The 22,843-nt window shown below is 32.1% G+C and overlaps 1 protein-coding gene across 2 annotated transcripts in view; it reads right to left on the minus strand.

The window, feature by feature from the left end:
• Positions 1-22,430, minus strand: part of LOC131849109 (FK506-binding protein 2) — a 67,409-nt gene extending 44,979 nt beyond the window's left edge. The window contains exon 1 of one of the 2 annotated variants that reach the window (XM_059199100.1): positions 22,147-22,430. In XM_059199100.1, coding sequence (XP_059055083.1) covers positions 22,147-22,334 — 188 coding nt within the window. In that variant the 5' untranslated portion in view covers positions 22,335-22,430. The remainder of the gene's footprint in view (positions 1-22,146) is intronic. The other variant, XM_059199101.1, reaches the window with a different exon arrangement.
• Between the last annotated feature and the right edge of the window lie 413 nt (positions 22,431-22,843).

The raw sequence follows: 22,843 nt of genomic DNA on the forward strand, positions 1-22,843 counted from the left end.
CTGAGAATAACGTGTACAAACACACAGATTAACAAAAATAAAGCCCCTATAACATAATAGTTTTTATCATGTATCTTTAATGTACTGCCAGCCATCAGTTGCAATTTTATTACGTGTTTTTATTTAGTGTGTGCTATCATAATTAAAGAAGTTTAAATTGAAATAGCAAACCTATTTAAGTTAAGACTTTTTAATTGTCTTGAATATCGTCGATTCCCTTTTATTGTAAAATATTTCTGTATATCCACTGAATATCCACATCAATTCCCTCGTCATGAGTTCTGTCATATATTTTTATATATATATTTATTGGTGACTTATTAACACATAGCTTAAATCAAGGAAAATAGAAACTTAATACTTTGTAATTAGCTCTCTTTTATTACATACATGAAATAGAAAATCATTTATTCAAATAAACTTACATTGAAGCACTTTTGAATAGTCATTACATTTTTTTTAATCTACCGCTCGTTCGGAAAGCTGTCTCATCACAAGAAGAACGAGCAAGAAACTTGCGTGTTGCTCTTTTAAATAATTTTATTATTACTTTACATTTTTAAGTTTAAGTGTGTGAATACAAACCACCAATTAGCACTAATTCAATTAAATACTCAAAAAGAAAAATATTGAATACATAACCAACTGGTTAAACAATTAATAAGAGGAAATCAGTCATAGTGATTAGAGCAGACCAGTCCCTACAAGCAGCACCCATTCACGAGTATGACGGTCCACTAAGAAAGGATTTCCTTAAATTCTCATATCAGGAAATAAACAGTTAGCGCAAGGATATACTGTGTTAAACAACGTATTAAATACTAAATAAATTGGTGAAATCAATTTTGAGGAACATTTTATTGCAGAACCTCATAATTTACATAGCAATAAAAATATAAAAAAGTATTGGTCTCATCAAAGAACCGTCAGCTTTATCTCGTATAGTTGTTTGTTTACTTTTTGTAGTCATTAAAAACCACATTCAGTAATTGCTGGGTGTATAAATATTGAAACATTCTGAAATATATTTATTACTCAATTTTCATTTCACATACCCATTGAATTGCAGCGTTTTGTTTTTTGATTGTCAATGTCATCGTTAACGCATCGGAAAATATTTATTACTGGTTCTTTCATGTCGGTCCATTTGTTTTCTTTTTTGAGATAATAGCTTATGTCAAATTGCATTAGAATACATAATATATATAATAACAACATAATATATTTAAGATAACGACGCTTGTATAAATATGATGTTAGAGTAATGTAAGTTATCCATTACTCATAATATTAGTATCTATAAATTCAGTTAGAAAAAAGAAATAATATTTCTTACTAGCTGTACACGCGACTTCGTCCGCGTGGAATTCAATTTTATTTTTCTAAATAGAAGTAGCCTAAATTACTTCTTATTACATCAGCTATCTTTCAAAAAAAGTCCTGTCAAAATCGGTCTAGCCATTTCAGAGATTAGCCGGAACAAACAGACTGACAGACAAATATTGTAAAAAGTTATTTTGTGGTATGTATCGTACTAATATTCATATGCATGTAGTAAAAAACAGTTATTTCTATATTACAAACAGACACCCCAATTTTATTTATATGTATAGATAATCGAAGAAAACTTTCTGGTGTTAATATTCTGCCAGTGCCTTCACACACTAATCGTGCGACGGACTGTATCAATGACTTCTAAACTTAACGATAAACTTTCGCTCGACACTACTTTCTTCTTGTTATTTGCCAACTGCATCCAACAACCAAAATACGTGGCGACTGAACTGGAATGCTTCTGGAGGCCATTCTGCTAGAAAAACTTTAATGGTGCAAGTTTCTTTAGTTATTGAGTCACGTTGTTTCCACGGGAAGAAATGTGAAATTGATGGAAATATGATAGGATTTCCGCCACGTGATTTTATTATTAAGTATGCTTGTATTATTCTCATATGCTATGTTACCCGCGACTTCCTCTGAACAAATTTTCATCCCCAATTTCACCCTTTTCATTGACATTGTCATTCATAAAGAAAATTTCAGTTACCCCTTACTACATATATATTCAATTTACTTGTCCAAATGTCTCTGTTACTCCGAAAATCAGATCAATATATAGTAGAGAAAATTAATATTATTATTAAAGTACAAATTTATAATAATAATTTATAATTAAAAATTCCCGTTTAATATTTATTATAAACAATATAGATGACACTGTATTTATAATAAAACAATCTAAAAGGTACTGTGACGGTCGCCAAATGATCATTGCGATCATTACTTAATATAAAAGAATTACAAGTTTTTAAATCGTTTATTGTTCATTGAGTTTGTACAGAGAGCGTTCACAACAATGCAGTAAAAAAAGGCAACACTCCTACAGTGTTGCCAACCTTATCTGCATTTTAGGCGTGGACAGGTACATTATTCTGAAAACTATTATTTTTTTTTATATTTCAGACGATACTCAAATAATACATACACATTGTTTGTAGTTATTATGCTCGTATGTAATAGCAGAGATACTAGTATGCGTGACCCTTCCGCCATATTACGCCATGCATCCTGTTCTTTATCTACAAATTCAACACTAGTCATTTTGACGTACAATACCAATAAAACGTATTGCATTCTACTATATCTTGTAGTAGCTAAATATATATTAATAAATATATATATACATATACAATTAATAATAGTTTTACTCATATATCTTTCATGTACGGGCAGCGAACATAACATACATTTTTTCTTATAATATATGTACATAAGAAAAACCTAGTTGATTGCTGATAATGTAATGTGCGCTGTCTCTACATGAAAGATATATGAGAAAAGGTGACGTTTATGAACGTAATAGAACATAAAACAATTATTGCAATAGTATTTGTCCATATATCTGAGCATTACAGAACACTAATTTCAGAAACAAAACCGAAAATCAGAAACCGATTTTGGTGCGATATTCATTAATGTATCACTAAGCTTCACTTTAAGTTTTGGTATTACTTTATTTTAATATATCTTTTTCCCTACTACTATAGAACAAAAAACATATATTACATAGAGACTAGTGTATAATATTGTCTACTATTTCACGATTATTATAAGAGGCTTTATTAGCTATAGACGTCTTGTTGAATGGAACATTTCAGATACCCTATTTCTCTGTGTACATTTGAATCCTACTTTGGAAGGGATGAGGCTGCCACCGTCTCTCGGATTGGATTGGTCATTTGATATCGATTATATATATAGAGTGTCCATCACTGGAGAGTCAGAAATATTAATTTACATGGAAATTGTAAATTAGTCTTTCTGTTATGATACAGTTTCTTGTTAATAAATTTATTTTCATTCTAAACCAAACCACTAAACTGTGACGTTGTGACGTAGTAGTTGGTACTACAACTAGTCAGAAGGACGACGTGAACTTAGCCACCACAGGTGTCATAATTTGTAGCTAAATATAATTGTTCATTACATAGATTTCATGTCATTCCTAAGGCGCAGGAGCAATGTTTTAAAACTATTGAGTTACACTTACAAATAATTAGTCACAAACTTCAACTAATAGTTAGTTTAGTGTTTTTTATGTAAATGAAAAAAAAAATATTATTAAAAATTATTAAATAAAAGTGTCAGTCGCATGGTTTCGTTGTAAGTTGAATTGTAGTGCTGTCTAATTTTGACGCTCCCGATAGTCTATCGGTTTGGGACGTTGCTTGAATTTACGGATGGTCGCAGGTTCGATTCCTCGCACATGTGCAAACATTTGTACTTATGAGTTGTTAGTATCCATCTGTGTCTATGTACTTACAAAAAAAACTAAGTATATATATATATATATATATATATATTAGTTCTCCAGTAGTATCCATAACTCAAGCTCTACTTAGCTTTGGGATAATGTGGGGACTTGTAAATTATCCAGGGATATTATTGTATTAACAATAATTATTATTATGATTACTCTGGTATACCTCAACCATATTGCTAGTACCTATACCGAATTCATCTACAGTAATATCAGTGTAGAGATAAAGTAGTATAATCTGTATGCACTTTCAGCTCTTTATGTATGATGTTTTATTTCACATGTCTGTTTGGATTATATCTGAAGGGTTTCGGTGAAGAAATAAAAACACTGGATAACAGTTCACTGTTGCTCGTATATTTACGAGGGCGAGACTATACACTCATCTCTTACTTATAAATGTCATAATTCCATAGTATATGGATAAAATAACAGAAATAAATTATTTTGAATACATAATGATAAGTTAGTAAATGCCATATGTCGCTACAACAATAAGATTGTATGTAGTCTCTAGCGTCTTAGCAAATTTTTTGCACAGTTGTCTTGGTTAACTTTATTGGTCCACGTCAGTCACAAAATGGCTGACACATCTGATCATAATAAATAGGCTAATCATTCCGCTACGGTCTCGCTTGCCACATACTTGTACAATCGATTCGACGCGTCTCCTCGACATGTTTATCAAATATTTAATTTTATTTTTTTTACTTTTTGGTACATTACGATTTATTTAAACAGTAGAAAAAATCTATGGTATTTTATTCGTATGCTTGAGAGATGTGAAAATTAACAGAATCTAGCAGGAGACTGTGTACTAAAAGAAATAGTAAGGAGAAATTGGGACTTCCAATTTCTTTAACCTAACCTAACTTGATGATAAGTTGAAGGACTTGGGTGCAACCTTTGTTACTACTTTAATTAGATATATATGTGAATTTACACAGATTTTCTTGTTTTTTCACTTAGAATATAAACAATATAAAACTCAGGTAGTAATGTTAACCATATTGATCACACTTTTTTAAATCGGGGTTCACATGATGGCGGATACACCGGTTGGCGAAAATATTTGAATTTGAAAGTAGTTGAGTGAATGAAATAAAGTGTTCTGATTAATACAATTATACGAGGATTAGGAAAGAGTGATTAGATGTCAGAACAATAATTTGATTTATTATTGCCTCTGGACCTAGATCATTTGTGAGCCGACATTTTTTTATGTAACGAGAATTGCAACGGTCCACTAATGGCAAGAGGCAAATATTGCCTATATATATATAGCACCAGAGACATTACATCAACATGTTCTAAACCATAGGATAAGATGAAAGTCTAAGATGTCATGACACATAAGGTACGAGTAATTTAATTTTATTGCCACGTCTTACCCTCCAACCGAAAAAGCAAACTGCTTGGCCGGTTTTTTTGTTTGTATAGTATTAAGATGAATTCTATTCGAGTATTTCTGTAAGCCTCACCTTTATTTCTACATTTGATAGTAATGGCTAATTACCGCTTCCCATGAGCACCCGCAACTTTTTGGAAATTATAGGCGAGTTTGGCTTTTTAAGGAAGAATTAACTTTTCTTCAAGGTTTCAATATCGTTTTGAAATACCAAGGTGACCGGAAGGTGATTCAATATTATTCTGCGGTGTAATAGGTTTCTAGATAAAAGCATGGTGAGGATATTCATCGAGATGATCGGGATGATATTTTAATTAGATAAGACAGAAGATGACGTAGATGATTCTATACTAAGGCTATCTCTGTCAACATTCACACGGTCACAAACAATTATTAAAACTGCATAATTATAATACGGATATGTGTTACCAGAAATAATAATTGCATTATCAATAACCTTGGGAGAACGGAGCCTTTGTTTCATTATCTGACAATGGTGATCGTGCGGTACGTACCTACGAACGGTCTGCCGTATCCCCCTGGGGTTGCACAGCACAGTTCAATGAATACATTTTAAAATTAAGGCCGATATGTGATTCACACGTTATCATCAGACTCCCGTCCATTGCTGTAGTTTCAATATACGAAATCATTATTACACAGTATTAAAAAAAGTCGCTGTCGCTGTCTGTCCGTATGTATGCTTAAGTCTTTAAAACTACGCAACGGATTTTGAAGCGATTTTATTTAATAGATAGAGTGATTCAAGAGGAAGGTTTATATATATAATACATGTATACACCCGTGCGAAGCCGGGGCAAGTAACTAGTTATTACTAATACATATTTAAGTAGCTGATATACACCCGATAAATAGACACCAATATCGTTTGATTTTATTTAGTTAAACATTTACTAATGAATAACTAATTTAACGAGGATAATGCGGGCAGATACTGGCGATAATACAGTCTATTGACATAATAAGCGACAAATTATAACATCCGGTCATTCACGAAAACGTAACAAACAGACAATGATACATTCACTTTTATAATATTAGGTTCTGTGACGTCCTCTATGGTCTAGCGGTTTAGTAGACCGCCTTACTGGTCGCGGGTTCAATTCCTCGCACGGTACAAAAATTGTAGTCCATGAATGTGATTGATTGTATCGGGATGTCTACTATGTATAATATGCCTGTATGTAAAAAAAGGTATTTGTATTTGTATCAGTTGTCTAGTGCCCATAACAACCTCTGCTTAACTTTAGAGTAGATGGCACTGTGTGAGTTGTCCTGAGACTAGTGTCTCTTATTACTAAAAATAAAAAAGAGGGTAATCAATACCTCGTTAAAACTATTTCTCGTTATTATAATCATCTTTTGATAGTAGATGTGTATTAAATATTGTTGAAATGAGTATTTGTGATCGTTTTTTTTGACACCCATATATAGTCAGTGCCTACGTCAAAAAGAAGTATAAAATTAAAAAGGGCTTTCTTGTAATGAGGACTAGAATCAACAGTAATATCCTGTCTAGTCAACTTGTATGTAGTCGCTCTTTGAAACAGACGGCTTTTTTATTTTGTTCTATATTATTGTCTGCTTTCAATAGAGGTTGCACTATATATACGCTCGATAGTATTAGAAATGAAAGATAATTCATAAACTTTGACTAACAGGTTTTTACAAATCAAACGAACAATATTCAGAAGGCCTGTCGTTAAAATAACTGGGGCCAACAGCCAGATGTGCAATAATGCAATTTGTTATTATATTCGGAATTAATATCCGATTATAACTGTTTACCATCAAGTTGGCCGTCAGCTTGTGTCATTCCCAGAACATAAAAAATGTTACATGTACATTTTTTACAAACACCCAGACTATATAAACTATCATACTCATATATAGATATGTTTGCATAGTGCGAAGAAGCCAACCTGTGACCATAAGCGGTGTGCCAAACCGCTAGACGACCTAAGCATCGTATTTATTGCAATGTTCCTAAAATTCTACAAAAGGAGCATCATTTGAATGGCAACTCTCACGTTTAATCCTATTCGTGTTTACTTAATTAATTGCTAGGGACATTTCGGGGCATCCACATCAGAAACTTAATTTTCTTTAGGCGATTGCTGAATTTCCTCATTAAATATCTATTGGCGGGCCGAACGTTTCACAACACAAATACAAAGTAATCAAAATTGTTAATGAAACCGCGTTTCACATAGATTCGTCTAATCGTATTCGTGTATTTTTATTTGAATAAACATTCATTTAGTTTGTATTGCGTTGCTCATTTTTTTCATTTCTGCATGGCATCCGAAAAAGGTTGGTTTCTTAGCACTACTTTATACATCTATATCTATATATACATCTTATTTCTTATTAATATTACAAATGCGAAAATTTGTGAGTTTGTGAGAGTGATAGATGTTTGTTAATCTTTCACAGATAAACTAATAAACGGCTTTTGTTGAAATTTGAGTGTGAACTTATAGCTACATCAGAATAACACATTTTATGAGGGTGATACCGGCCGCGTGACTAGTTAAAAATAAATTACAAAAGATTACAGATCTTAATAAATTATTTACTTTTACTTTTTAATTGTTGTACAAAGTTTGTACGTTACTTTAATATTTAAATGTTTGTAACGCTAACAACACGTCTTCGCACGACCTAATGTTAATTATGATTTATATTTCATTTCTTAAATAGTATGTAAATAATAATAATCCTAATTATAAATTTTAAGTGTATTTTGTTTGTTATGTGTTTAATAACATCACGAAGATGAAATTTTTTATCAATGTCAAATTATTTCATCTGGGGTAACTGTCGTGATTGCAAACCTCAACGACCAAACAACTTAACGGTACGTATTCTGTAACTGATAATGGCTGTTTCTCGTACGGGAAGCACTGTTCTAGGCTAGTATATGACGTCATAACATACAAACGTCATAGTACTAAGTGCATGAACAATGACAATGAAATGACGTCATTAATTAATTTATAACTACGTATATATAACTCATAGCCAAATGCATCGCTAACTGGCGAAACGAAACCATTTACTTCATAAACGTTTTCGTTTTTAGGGCTTTGAAGTAATACGCTTAAATAAAACTTTTCGCTATGTTGCACCTTTGTCGGTCCGTACGTTTCAGCGTCATTTTAGAAACTACACTATATTTTATATATAGAAATGTGAAATATTTCTATATAATATTCGATTTTTTCTTTAATAATCAGTATACTTAAACATGATCGGGAAATGAAAAGATTTCACAGTAGAATAGATTCTAAGAAATTCGTAATATTTGATATTATAACAAGGAAATCATAATCACAGTAATACAACACCTTCCATTCTTGTATTGTTTCATTATTTTGTATGTTTATTAACTTAACGTCCTCGGTGGTCTAGAGACTTTACTTCCGATGGTAGCGGGTTCTATTTGGGGTTTTATTTTATATACCCAACACCAACATTTGTATTCATGAGTATGATTTGTTTTGTGTTGATCTATAATATTATGTAACTATTAATAAAAGATGTGTAAAAAAAACCTACGTGTTTTTGATGTTAATGTAATTTTAATAACAAACAAGGTGGCGATCCACCTGACGGTAAGCGGCAACTGTCTACCTATATACACGAACACGACTACAGACATTTATTATATAGATATTAAGGCCTATGATACCGCTCATGTGTTGCCATTAATAATCACTAAGATGCCTTGCCTTTTATCCTGTAATTTCACTTCCTTATTCTGAAAAACAAACACACTCTTTACCAAGCAAGCTACTTGGCGTCTGAATTTGTTTGTTATCCATGCAGACCGCTTTTTATAAAGTCTACCTATAAAAACGGTTGGTAGTACACATACGTTGCCCGTTTTTATGTTGGTAATCCTGCAATGGCTGACTAGAGATCGAAACGAGATGAATTACTACGCATCACTACACTTTATGTCGTTTGTATACGTGTGGTCTCGTTAAAATTGATATCTCTGTTGGTTCGCCTCAATGTTGGTCCCAAAAGGTAAATGAGAGAAATGAGGTAGCGAATGATACGTACGCCGAACCTCCGCATAAATGCCGATCTCGACCGTAACTTGTCTCGAGTAACTTAAATTGCTACATAATTTGATTAATATAACACCCTTCGATATGTAGTTCGCTATCACGTAGAACATCGTAAATTATTAAACTTCAGGCAATATATAACGAGCCGTCTTAACTTCGTAAAATTGAATAAATGTGTAAGAGCAGTTAAGCGGACTGAGCCGCGTCTACATTAAATTGCTATCTCATAGCGCATATCATTATTGAAGACGCCGCCAATAGTTATACTGCCTATTAATGAATATTCGAGTAGGCTCTTGGCTGTAGCGATGAAATAGGTAACACGTTTAATTTGCGAGAACGCAACACCGGATGTAACTATTTATGGATTGTTTTTTGTCAAATTATGTCAATAATAGTGTATAAAAAATATTACAAGAAACAACATGTATTCGTGATATATATGTGGACTTGCTGGAACAACTGAAGTTTCTTAAGTTTTGTCGCGCATAGAATATGTTTAGATTTTATTCTCGTAAATGGCGTTTTTTTGGTTTGCTGGTTACACACCAGTACCAATACCAAAAAATACTCTGCACTGTTGTATGAATATGGTATATTTCACATAATAAACTCCATTACTGGTATGCGTTTTTTGTATATTGTATTCGACCGAATAGTGCAAGAATCGCAGTTTACCGAATATTTAAAAAAATAGTCGTGTACGTAGAGCTCCAAATATAAACCGAATATTCGTGGCTTTTCTAATCATTATGTTTCCCGTCTATATCAAACACTGGTGGGAACATGACCAAGTTTACTGTCAAGTTTGCAGTAGAAGTTCCAAGCGCCGATCTAGAAACTTGACGGTGTATGTCATGTCATAAGTCTATTCGAAGCAAATATCGAAATTCGATTCTGCCACTTTAATCATATTAGCAATGTTATGTGAACTAGAATATGGTATACGAGTGGTCAAGTATGACAGCAAACACGCAAATAAGGGGACGCTATGGAAAAGTAGCACGGGGTGAGAGAGGATTGATGGTTACGAGAATTATTGACCTCGTTGCTAACAATATGTCAACACTTAACTTGTATTTACTGATATCAAACTTTTCCTGCTCTAAAACATGGTCATTACTATCGTTTTAATAACATTCATTTTCATTAATTCGCAAATTTTTATTTACTGTCAAATTTATGTATGAACATTGTAATTAATTTTGGGCACTATAGTCTCTAATTGACTAATTTTACTAAGTATAAACAAACAGTACAATTTATTCTTGTTTAATAAAAAAAATTGTGTAATTATGTTAGCCATTATATTAAATAAATAAATAATATACACATATATTCAGAACTGAGACTCAACGTATAAAAGTCAAGACTGTATGTATATATAACGGTAAAGTGATGGTGTATGTTAAACAAGGCGCGACTATACACCATTGTTTTAAAAATTAAATGCATTCAACTTTCTCTAGAAACAGTGTCGAGTGGAAACTTCACTGGTTACATGGAGTCTTGGCCAGTCAGTTGGCTGATTCTCGAGGTTAATACAATAAACCTGTATTCTCACGGTATTGTTTTAATTACATTTTCCACGAGACCTCGTGTCTTAGTGTTACTGAGATTAATTTTTGCTATGAATACATTTTCAAAGGCTGTAATTTCACTTTCACCGTGCAATTCAATTATAACATACGCGATGATTTAGGTGGAAAGGGATTGTTAATAATGCGAAATGATTACTGCATTATTAGCAAAGTACCAAGTCAGGTTTACCTCTGGAAACCATCGTGATAAATTCCTAATGAATTTGTCACGATGGGCTGACTGACCTGATCTCATGATCATTTTATCATCCTCCACTGGCGGGGCCATCGTAACCAGTTAGTGCAGGCGGGTCAACAATTCCATAATCATTAATAAAAAAACATACCTATAATAAAATAATAATTATTGTTAATTCCTTTCCAAAATAAAATAATAATTTTACTAATTAGATATCAATCCACCCCTCAGTTCATTAATCTATTATATTTTTTCCGAGACGGTACATATATAAAAATTCCTTCATCTATAAACTTACTTTTAATATCTATTTAATACCTTGTAAGTCAATTAAGTAACTATGTATATCTTTGCCACTTGATAAGAGCAATATATTTAGTTGGAAATGTAGTTTTAGTGGAGAAGAACCGACTAAATAGATAGGTATTTTCACAAGACATTATACATAGTTTCATATAAAGAATATTTATATAACTATAATCCGGAAGCTGTCGGTTGCGTCGGCCGCATAATCAAAATCATCTATTTTTACTCCGCCAATATGCTGACATTTATAGGCATGAGTTTGACCCTTATATCTCATGATTTGTTATTCATACTGTGTATTAAATAATCCTAACAGTACAGAACATTCTAGTACGAGTAAATGCTTGCCTTTCAAATCAAATACGCATAGTTCGATCAGACTTATACGCCTTTACAATATTATCTGGTGGTTAATTATAAACTTTTACACGTGTAGTTAGGCTATTGTATGTGATGTATTCAGTACAATATTTAACTTATGATGGTTGCGGGTTCAATTCCCTCGCACGATGCAAATATTTGTATTGTTTGTATTAGTCAGAGTTATTTTTATGTAGGTATATGTATACATATACATAAAAGAATAAACACATAATATATAAATATGTATTTCATATGTAGTGCATGCACTACATATAAAAAAATACTACACTAATACCATGGTATTAGTATAGTATTTTTTTGTAGGCACGTACTTAAATTCTTTGAAGGTTCGCATAATCATTTGGTTTATGTATTAAAACCCTAATACATATCATATTCAGCGTAAACATACAATATTCATTTTATAAACCATTCCTAGTTGTAAACATATAATAACCGGCTTGCAATTAGTGAACTCGCTAATTGGAAGGCATTTATTCATGTCGAAGACTGCTTACGGCAAATGTGCATGGTGTAGGAGCTGCATCGATATGATAAACCATCGTTATGACTAATCCTTACACCTGAAAGGACTACTTACAGTGAATGTGCATAGCACACAAGGAAGAGCTGTATTGATATGATCTACCATCTTTATGCCTAATACTTCCACCTGAAAAGACTTGTCATCACACAGACTTGATATATGAAAGGTTTTCATCTCTCACTGAAATATCGAATATCGAGAATTTAATTCCAATTTGAAACTTGCATACAGTATTTGCGTCTCCATGGGGTGGTTATTAGTGAAGACATACAAATACGTTGCAAAATTGAGATGTACTGTAAAGTTTTGCAGTCCCTTTCATCATACATTGAGAAAGTTCTATTCAGAAATTCAATGAAATGCATATTTGTACTGCATCTAAAATATATCTACATTTAAAAAATAGGTATTTGATGAGAATTTTTCTAAAGTCAATATATCTCTTTATAATATATTATAAAGAGATATATTACAATACTAGCAACTCACACCGGCTTCGACCGCGTGTCATACATAAATAATAGGCTTCTCAAATCACTGCGGTGGTTCTGGAGTTTTCTTTCTCTCCTTATAATATTAGTATAGTTTTTTTCAATTGTTGTCATTTAAGTATAACGCAAAACACACTTCAAAATGTAATTTAATTAATGACATGCGGGCACTCATACTGCGTTATCGGATTCGCTGGCAGGGCACCAGTGGAGGAAGATAAGATGAGCATAAGGTCAGGTCAGGTTAGCAAATCGTAACAAATTGGTGAATTTGTCACCAAGCCAATAATAGTCGAAATAAACCTGGACAATACACATCGCGCCATCTTGTCTCAACCCAAGTAGAACTTGTGTTAAGGGTATTGGACTACTGATGGAAATATTTAAATACATTTGTGGTAAGTACATACATATTATACATACGAGTAGAAAACACCCAGACTGATACAATGAATATAAATGTTTGTGCCGTGCGAGGAATCGAACCCGCGACCGTCGAAAGTAAGGCTGTATGCTAAACCACTAGACAACTGTGGCCGTCAAAATGTATAATATTACAAAGAGAGTTCCTATTATTATTCCCTATTACGAGCCAACTCCTACCCCATTCAATGTCTATGTGTACGTGGTATATGCATTTATCGAACAATGATCCCATCTGATAAGATTATGGATGCATAGTCTAAGGGAAAGAACGTCACCTTACTCGTACTCGTATTGTGAATAATTTATGTATCATTATAGTCTAATCGCATACATGGTTCCCTCATTACCTACTGAACTGTGATAGGTATTTACACCTTAAGTAGGTCGAGTCTCTTGAGTTTATCTAATATTTTTAATATCATATAATGTAATGAATATAAATATAATGAATAAACAGTATATATTTAACTTTATCACAAAAAAATAATAGTTATTGAGGTTTGTCAAATCGGCTCTGTTTTGCTTATCATAAAGACATCAACTTAGGTAAGACACAAATTCAAACTAAATTAAATTAAACTCTCTCTAGTACGACTCTAATAAAGTATATTATCAATCTTTTTGATAGTAATCGGCGGCTTTTAATCCACAAATCTACATTAAAATAATAACCATAAGCCTTTCCATTTGTGACAGTACACAACAATAAGAACAGAGTATAATTTACACAGGTAATATATAGTCAGGAACAGAGTTTAGAACGTAGATAATTAAACGATAAAATTTCGCAGCCGTAAATGATAATAACAAAAGTTGCGGAGTTTATGGTACAAGCACAACTTCTGTTAGCTAATCACACATCTTGTGTAGAGTAATTCACCTTCGCTCACACCTCATTCCAGTTGTGGCGTTCTGTACTTAAATATATTTTGTAAGTGCAGCTTCGCTCTTGCCGTTTTCAGCCGCATTCCAAGTTCTGGAAGTTTCTTAAACTTTTATAAGCTAACTAGGGATTCCCCGCGGCTTCGCCTGAACATTGTGTGTCGTAGTGAAACGGAGCTCGTATAACTAATATACATGCCTCATTAAAATTAAACTTCGGGAAGAAATTCTTTATACAATATTGAAAGCCGTTATAATCAGCTGCATTAGTTAGTAATGAGATGTAAGAAGAGAAACAGACTGGAACAACGACTTTGTTTTAGTATGCTATTTATAGATATGTTTTCCTACAATAGTTTTGTACACGGTCCTGCTAAACACTGCCGTACTAAAAAGAACTTTGTTGCAGGGTGTAAAGTTCTAAATGCAAAACACTTATCGTTTACCCACCGGCTACCCCTTTTGGGGATATTGCTGAAACTCTATTTGCTGATAGTCTGTGGTTAAAATATTCTCTAATTGTAATAGACAAATTTTCAAATATTACTACATGCACTTACAAGTCTAATGTAATAAAACATTTTATTTTGTTATAAAAATCCTGGTATCCATGTACTACGCTACGCTAAGTATATGACGTCAATGCTATCGCCTAAGCAAGTGTGTACTGTCTTTGATAATACATACTCTGTGGCTGACATTATTCCTCTGGAAGTAGCAGAACAGTAGAGGTAAGAACTAAGTGTGACGTAATAGATATTTCTCATATATACGGAACATGGCGGATATAAATATAAAATTGCATTCCATTTTATTCAAAACTAGCAGTTCCCGTGACTTCGTCCGCGTGGAATTTAACTTTATTATTCTAAAATAAAAGTAGCTTAAGTTACTCCTTATTACATCAGCTATCTGCCAAAGAAAGTCCCGTCAAAATCGGTTCATCTATTTCAGAAATTAGCTGGAATAAACAGACAGACAGTCAAAAATTGTAAAATATGTTATTTTACCGTATTTATATTCATGCATGTAGTAAAAAACTGTTATTTCAATATTACAAACAGACACTACAATTTTATTTACATGTATAGATAATTAATATCCTTTATTTAATACAAAAAATGCTACTTACATCTAATTTTTATATCTAAATACCGACATATCATATGTAGATTGTTTGTTATTGACATTGTTTGGAACAAACAACAAAATTTTGCGATGCATTGTTCTGACAACTGAGAACGTATCTACTGAATAGATTTGCAACGCCAACAAAATAGTAGTTTATTCATTATTAGATAAACCAGCTGACCTGACAGACAGATCCCGTGAAAATTTCTGTTATAGTTTTGTGAATATGTGAAGGTGTAACTTTAAAATCTCTAAATTTATAGTATGACTACTTAATTTATTCATGAGAATATTGCGATAACAAAAAACGCAATTCCACTGAAAGTAAACAACTGAGGAGCTGAATTAATTTTTCATCACAGTGTTACCATAATGTATTGGCTTGATTCATAATCTGACAATCAGCCTTGAAGAGACATTGTTCACGCTCAATTTATTTTAGAAATTCAAGATAAAACAAATTTTTACATCTTTATAGCCTGTTATGATGTTGTGAAAGTGCATACAAAATTTATTATATCATGTGTTTTTAATAACTCTATCTTTAATTTGGATTTCTATCTATTTTCTTCAGAAAATATAATATGAATTTATCTAATGATAAAACTGTATTTATTGTCTAATTAAATTAAGTACACGACTATTGGACATAATCGGGTAAAATTATTTATAAAAATACACCAGGTATGTAACTTCGGAAGATTATTTATATGTATATTTTTATTAATATATTTAGAAAAATACTAATAGAATGTAGAAAAAATAGCAGTACACGCCAATGTGTGTATTAATGCATTAATGCATACAGCTAAAATAATACCTGCCTTCTTACCTATTAAAGAGGATCTTAAATAGATAATCCAGAGCTGTATGGATATGTTAATATTATTTAGATATAATTCTGTCCATTTTAAAAACTGTCATAACTTTCCCATAAGCAGGCGTAACAAGAACGTATACACTTGTTTTGGTCGAAAATAAAAGGAAACCTATAAAATGTAATAATTCCTCGAGCAGTATGTATTTTGCTTTAGTTACGAATCAAGGAAACACAAAGCAAAAATAGAATCTCCTTAATTAACTAATTAACGTTTGCCGTACCTAGACAACACTGGGAGACGAGCAAATAACATTGTGAAACTACAACCCAATTATTTCGGATTAAAACAGAATTTATTTCCTGTTTTGAAGATATTAATAGACATAAATATTTACCCAACTCCGATGATAAATGTATGAATGTTAGATTTTTATATTTCTCGTCGATTGACTTTATTATGTGGTATTACCGTAGAAAAATAAAAAAAAAGTAAGCTGAAGTGAGACGTCTGACACGGCCATTAAAAATTAGCGGAAGAAATGGTTACACGAAGACATAATGAAATAAAAAGCAAAGTTAATAATGGTAATTTCTGCACTATTTTGTCATAACCGATTATTAGGTACATACTACTGATTAATTAATAGTCTTGTTTTAAGATTAGACCCAACTTCGGTGATGAATGTAAGAATGTTGGATTTTTATTCTTCTCGGAGGTTGACGTGATTAGTTGGTACTACGGTCAAAAAGTAAAAAAAGAGTAAGCTTAAGAAAGATGGCAGACACGGCCATTAAGAAATTAGTGGATGAAGAAATGACTACACGAAGACAAAAGGAATTTTAAATGTAAAGTTAATAATGGTGAATTTCTACAATATTTCGTCATAATCGATTATTACTTACTACTGATTAATTAATAGTCTTGTTTTAATATTTCCAGAAGCTACCACTACAATACTAATAACCATAATGATTCGATGACTACATACTACAGATAGGTACACTACTAATATTAACTGTAATTTAAATAAATTTAAATTAAAGTTGTGAAACTAAAACTAAAAACTACATATTTTATGTGGTATTTTTACGAGCAAACCTACTTTCCATACAGTCTACTTACGTAGGCATTATTATGTAAATGAGTTTGTGAGTATATGTTTTGATAAAAAATCTCTGTACAGTAAAGTACAGCACAACGAATTCTATTACTTATATAATATACCTAAAACATATACTTTTCAATATGCAACAATATATAAAAATATAAGAAAATTGGTATAATATACCATTATATATACCATATATACATTGACTTGGCTATAATACGATTTTAATTGTAATGCAATATTGATTTGATTTCCTTTTTATGGCTACGCTTAATAATTTAGGTATACATATTGAATGCGATTAAGATAAACTAAGTACCTACAGCAGATAGGTTCGTTTAAAAAACATAATGTTAAGTTACTTTGTACGGTACTGATAAAGAATGGAGAGATAACAGTAATGAAAACATATCAGTTTGGTAGTTGACATTTAGAATATGATATCCGTCCTGACAGAGTGCATTCATGTAGTATTCTACCGCGCGATTATTTCGCCAGGCGCCGCTTTCACACTCATAAGAGGATTTTAGCAAATTATGCTAATTGGTGCTGTTTGATTGTCTGCCATTTGGTAGTTTGTATTCACACAAGATCTTAAACACGCGAAGTTGTACAATTCTTGTTTGAGTAACAGACAAGACTCTAGCTGTTCTTGCCTGCATCTGCATTTAAAAAATCAACTAATAAAAAGTATGTTTATATTACGTTTATATGAATAAACATAATTTATATTCCACATATCACTCTGCTCAAGTGACTTGGTTTAGAGTTTTATTTCGAGATTTCCTTGTCTTGTATTAATGTTCGATGAAAATAAAAAAAAATATGTCACAGTGACATCAGTTAGTCATCAGTGACATCAAGTAGTCTTATTGTGACACCAACTGTATAATAAAACCTACTATACAAAATAATACCGCTGTACAATCACGCAAAAACAATCGCATTATTAAGGATAACTGAAAAACTACTAATCACATCTTGATGAAATTTGTAAGCGATCACACCTGAAATATTAACTATAAGGACTTATATTCATGGTCATGAATAAAGTAAGATATAAAAAGCTATCAATTAAAAAAAAAAATCTTAAACTAAAATACAATTGCAGTCGAATCCAATAGTAACAGTATTAACTAACTGACCTTCCTTTGATAAATAAATTAAATGACTGACCAGTAAAAAAACTACTAGGTATATATATATAAAAGGAAACTAAACTAACTAATGACAATAACCCACGTCATTATTATATCCATTGTCTTGATATTTGTACGTAAACTACTTATTTACTCAGTTGATAAATATTAGCTATATTTAGATATATCCCTTTTATGTAATTGAAATAGCAAACAAGCTGACGGCCAACCTGATGGTAAGTGGTAACCGTAATACATGGACGGATACGGATACGCATATAACACCATGTCACAGATATCACATGATGATGATCATGCGTTGCATTACTGAGGGCTAAGATGTCATGCTACTTATCCTGTGATATCAGTATCGTTGAGGAATCCTTAGACTCAGGTCGCTGGCTATAAGAATACTATTTAAATATTTTACTAGTTGCTACCCGTGGTTTGTCCACTTTTTAATATATCTTTATAATCTGCGGATCAATATTCCATCTTATCCAAATGGGGGTCGAAATCATGACGGCCTGAGAAAGCTTAGCGGTGCTCTCAGACTAAAATTGTATCCGTCAGGCAGGAATTAGAGTACAGTCGTTTCATAAGTCCTTCCGCGAGTTTGGAGTACTATCTGCACTCGTCCCCTGAAGCTGTAAAGTTGCTTGTAAGCTTGTGTAACGCCCGGTGAAGCTGTAAAGGCCAGCTGCGGCGAACAGCATTATAATAGTACAAAAAAAAAACGGGCTGAAACCAGATTCTAAATCTTAGCAGTGTCCTCAGACAAAATTCATATCTGTCAGGCAGAAATTAGCGTTCAGTCGCTCCATAAGTCCTTCCGCGCCTTTGGGGTGTCTTCTGCACTCGCCACTATACCGTTTGGTTGAGTTGTAAAGGCCAGCTGCGGCGAACAGCATTAGAATAGTACAAAAAAAAAACGGGTTGAAACCAGATTCTAAATCTTATCAGTGTCCTCAGACAAAATTCATATCTGTCAGGCAGAAGTTAGCGTTCAGTCGCTCCATAAGTCCTTCCGCGCCTTTGGGGTGTCTTCTGTACTCGCCACTATACCGTTTGGTTGAGTTGTAAAGATCAGTTGCGGCTAACAGCATTAGAATATTAGTCTATCTTAATTTAATACGTTAAGCCATGTATTATAGGAAAGGTACAGAGAGACAGTTTTTGGCCTTTATATTACTAGTATGGATTTATTTCGTTTACATTATTTTAAATATTGTTTTCAGATTGGAATGTTGTTTGTAATTTTATTATTATAAACATATTTTCTTTGTTGTGGCTTTCTTTTAACAATATCATTGTCAGAATCTACAAAATCAAAGTATCAAATTAATTTGCTTAGTCCTCCTGGACTAATTAGATTGGACTATTTTAAAAATTGAATTTTCAATAATCCTTTATTGAATCAGTATTTTGTGTCCCCTAAATGTCTAGTAAACTATGTACTTAGCTATATTTTTTTATCTCTGAGATAAATTTGACATTACCGATATTGCCAGGTTTTTACGATTCATAAATAGTGTTGTATCACTATCGGAAATTAAATTAATTACCGATTTTGATAGGTTACTCAGAAATAATATGTTAGAATTTATTTAAAACATTAATGCTTTTTAAATAAAGTAACATTATTATATACCCATACTTTATGAATTTTATTTTAATACACTATATTAATGAATCATGGGTAATAATAGATATAAGTTGTTGTAAGAAAATAAAAGATACATATTTCACTAAAATAAATACTGAATTTTTATAAAACCATGACCTTTTTTTAAAAAGAAAAATATTTCGTTATATGAAAGAAAACATTGTTGGTTTGTATCTTAAAAAAATACCGTTAATAATACTATATATACGGAAACCAAAAAAATGTATTTTTGTGTTGTTCAAACAGAGGCGGTAATGGAAGCACTAGTGCACGTTTGTAAATTTTATAAAATATTATGGCAACCTCATATAAAACTTTAAACTAATCGTCTCAAATATAATAATTACGAATAATCTGTCTGGCTATAGCGGAGACAAAATGGACATTATTTTAAAAATTAAATTTTCAAATTTCAAATAATGTCGATTTAGTCTCCGATAAAGGAGACTACAGGCAGACAGTTTGATATCGTAGTAAAAAACTATTAAGTATGTATATTTCGAGTTTAAACATTACTTATAAAAAAATGTTAAATCTTCTCTTTATTTTAGGATATTAAAAATAACATAGCTATAAAAAGAAAAATTATAATGAATATGTTGATCTTTTTTTAAATTGATTGTTTAGTAGTATATTTCGAGTTTAATACGAACTAACTTAAAATAAACTACTAATAATACTAAACAATTTTTTAAATGTAATATAGCCTATGTTCATCCTATGATACTTGTTACGTTCACATAAAATTTTCACCACTCCACGGATGGATGGGTATTAATTAAATTTGACGTGAATTTAATAGATCGTATCACAGTACTAGCAGCTTCTGACTAGCTTTCCATAGACTAGTTATTTCATGTCGATAAACTTATAAATATATGTACAACAATACTCTGTGTTCTTGAACTATATAATCTGAAATACAGTACACGGTATCTCTGGTAAAGTCTACAAAAAAAATATGAAAAATTCATTGTGCATTAATCTAATATGTAAAAATTTCGTCCGACTGGTTTATACTCCTAAGAAACGACTTAACCGATTTTGAACAAATTTTATATGTACATTCAGTAGATCTTAGAATAGGTATAGGCATAACGATTTTTATTCCCCTAAGTGTTAAGTAAGGGTCACGCTAAAAAAATATTTTTATTTATTTTTTCGTAAATTTAAAAAAAATATATGTTGCATTAAAATTACATACAACTTTAAATTTTCACCCTTCTATCATCAACCCGTATTTTTTTATTGCGTTCTTAATGTTTATAGCAAAACAACGATTGTCGGGACAGCTATTCGTTTAATATAAAATAGTAAAAAAAACTAACAAAACAGGCGACTTCACGGATTTACAATATTAGTTAGAAATATTCAATTAAGAAAATATATAATAAGCGACATTTATTGAAGTGCAACAAACGGATGTTTCAATATGCAACGAACAGACGTGGTCCAGCGGTCCATTATTTTCTAGGTTGTTAATAAATAGACATTTTACGATGGCATTGCCAGCTGTACAAGTCACGAAACCGGGTTAAATTTGTTCTCACACTGTTCACGATATACGTTGTTGATTTTTACACTGTGGCATTAATTAAAATCTTGTATTAGTCATATGTTTACGTCGGTGTATGCAAAGATATACTTGATAGACTTGTACAAATCGGATTCGGCCACGTTGTATCTGAATACTACTGATATGAGTTTTGAATGTTACATTAACAGCTACTTCATTATATGTACCTACTAAGTAATCGGCATGTACGACTCATATTGCAGTGATTATAACTTTTTTTAAATACACATGTAATATGTATTTTATAAAATAAAGTTAGTAATGAGGCTAATAAATATTATATATGGTTATTTATTAAACTATCATTCAGATCTCGTTTATTCAGAATAACGATTGTCATTTTTTTAATTATAAAATAGAAGTACAACGAAGAAACTACAATAAAAATATAAATGGACGTAAGTATTAAATTAAATATCCGGTTTTATCAAGTCAAAATTGAAAATATAAGTTAATTTGATTACCGTTTTTCGCTTTATAAAAGTTTTTTTTGTTAAGTAGGTATTGCCAATTTTTATGTCTTCAATTGAGTCAATGTCGCAAGCATTTTTATTATAAGTAGACGCTTAAAGAAAAGTTGACATACCTGGAATCGAACTTGTGCCCGTCGTCGAGGGTGCCCGTGTAGTGCATGGTCAGCATGTCGCCCTGCTTAGACTTTTCGGTGCATCCTTCTGGGACGCTTACCACATCAACCTTAAGTTCGGTGACCTCCTGTCCGGCTAACGTGGCCCCAACCAAAGCCAACACCGCGAGCACGCAGCGTAACGTCATGTTGAAGTTACGAAAAGTTATTCCGTATACCTAAGAGAAATGCGTGCGTTCCGTGAGGCGGATCCGAAACAACTGAACGTGCTCTCGCAAGTTGGTATTTGGATAAAGTTTGCCGTTTGCCACTGCTGTGAAGTGCTGTGCCAGCCAGTGATATGTTATCCTGCTCTTGACTGCTGTTTTCTAAATATTAGAGCGAGATAAATATAGTATCATAGCGTTATCGTTGCAGGTGTAGGTGTCACGGCGCCTCTTCGCTTTTGCCACGCGGACGATGACGCGGTCGTCATTCGCGGTCAGTCGCGGTGTGTTCCACTTTTACTTCAAACTTCTTAACTTGTAAAAACATTTATTTAAGATATACACAATTTCCTTTTATGTATTATAAACTTATAATGCCTTATCTATAAACAATGTTATGTGTGTATTACACAATAGTAGTTTGGTAATGGTTACAAAAAAATGGCGAAACAACAAATATTTTTTGCATACCGGATGTAAGGAATTCTAGA

This window comes from Achroia grisella, unplaced genomic scaffold (genome assembly GCF_030625045.1).
Source record: "Achroia grisella isolate CSIRO2021 unplaced genomic scaffold, CSIRO_AGI_Agris_v1 utg640, whole genome shotgun sequence".
NCBI classification, from domain to species: Eukaryota; Metazoa; Arthropoda; class Insecta; order Lepidoptera; family Pyralidae; genus Achroia; species Achroia grisella.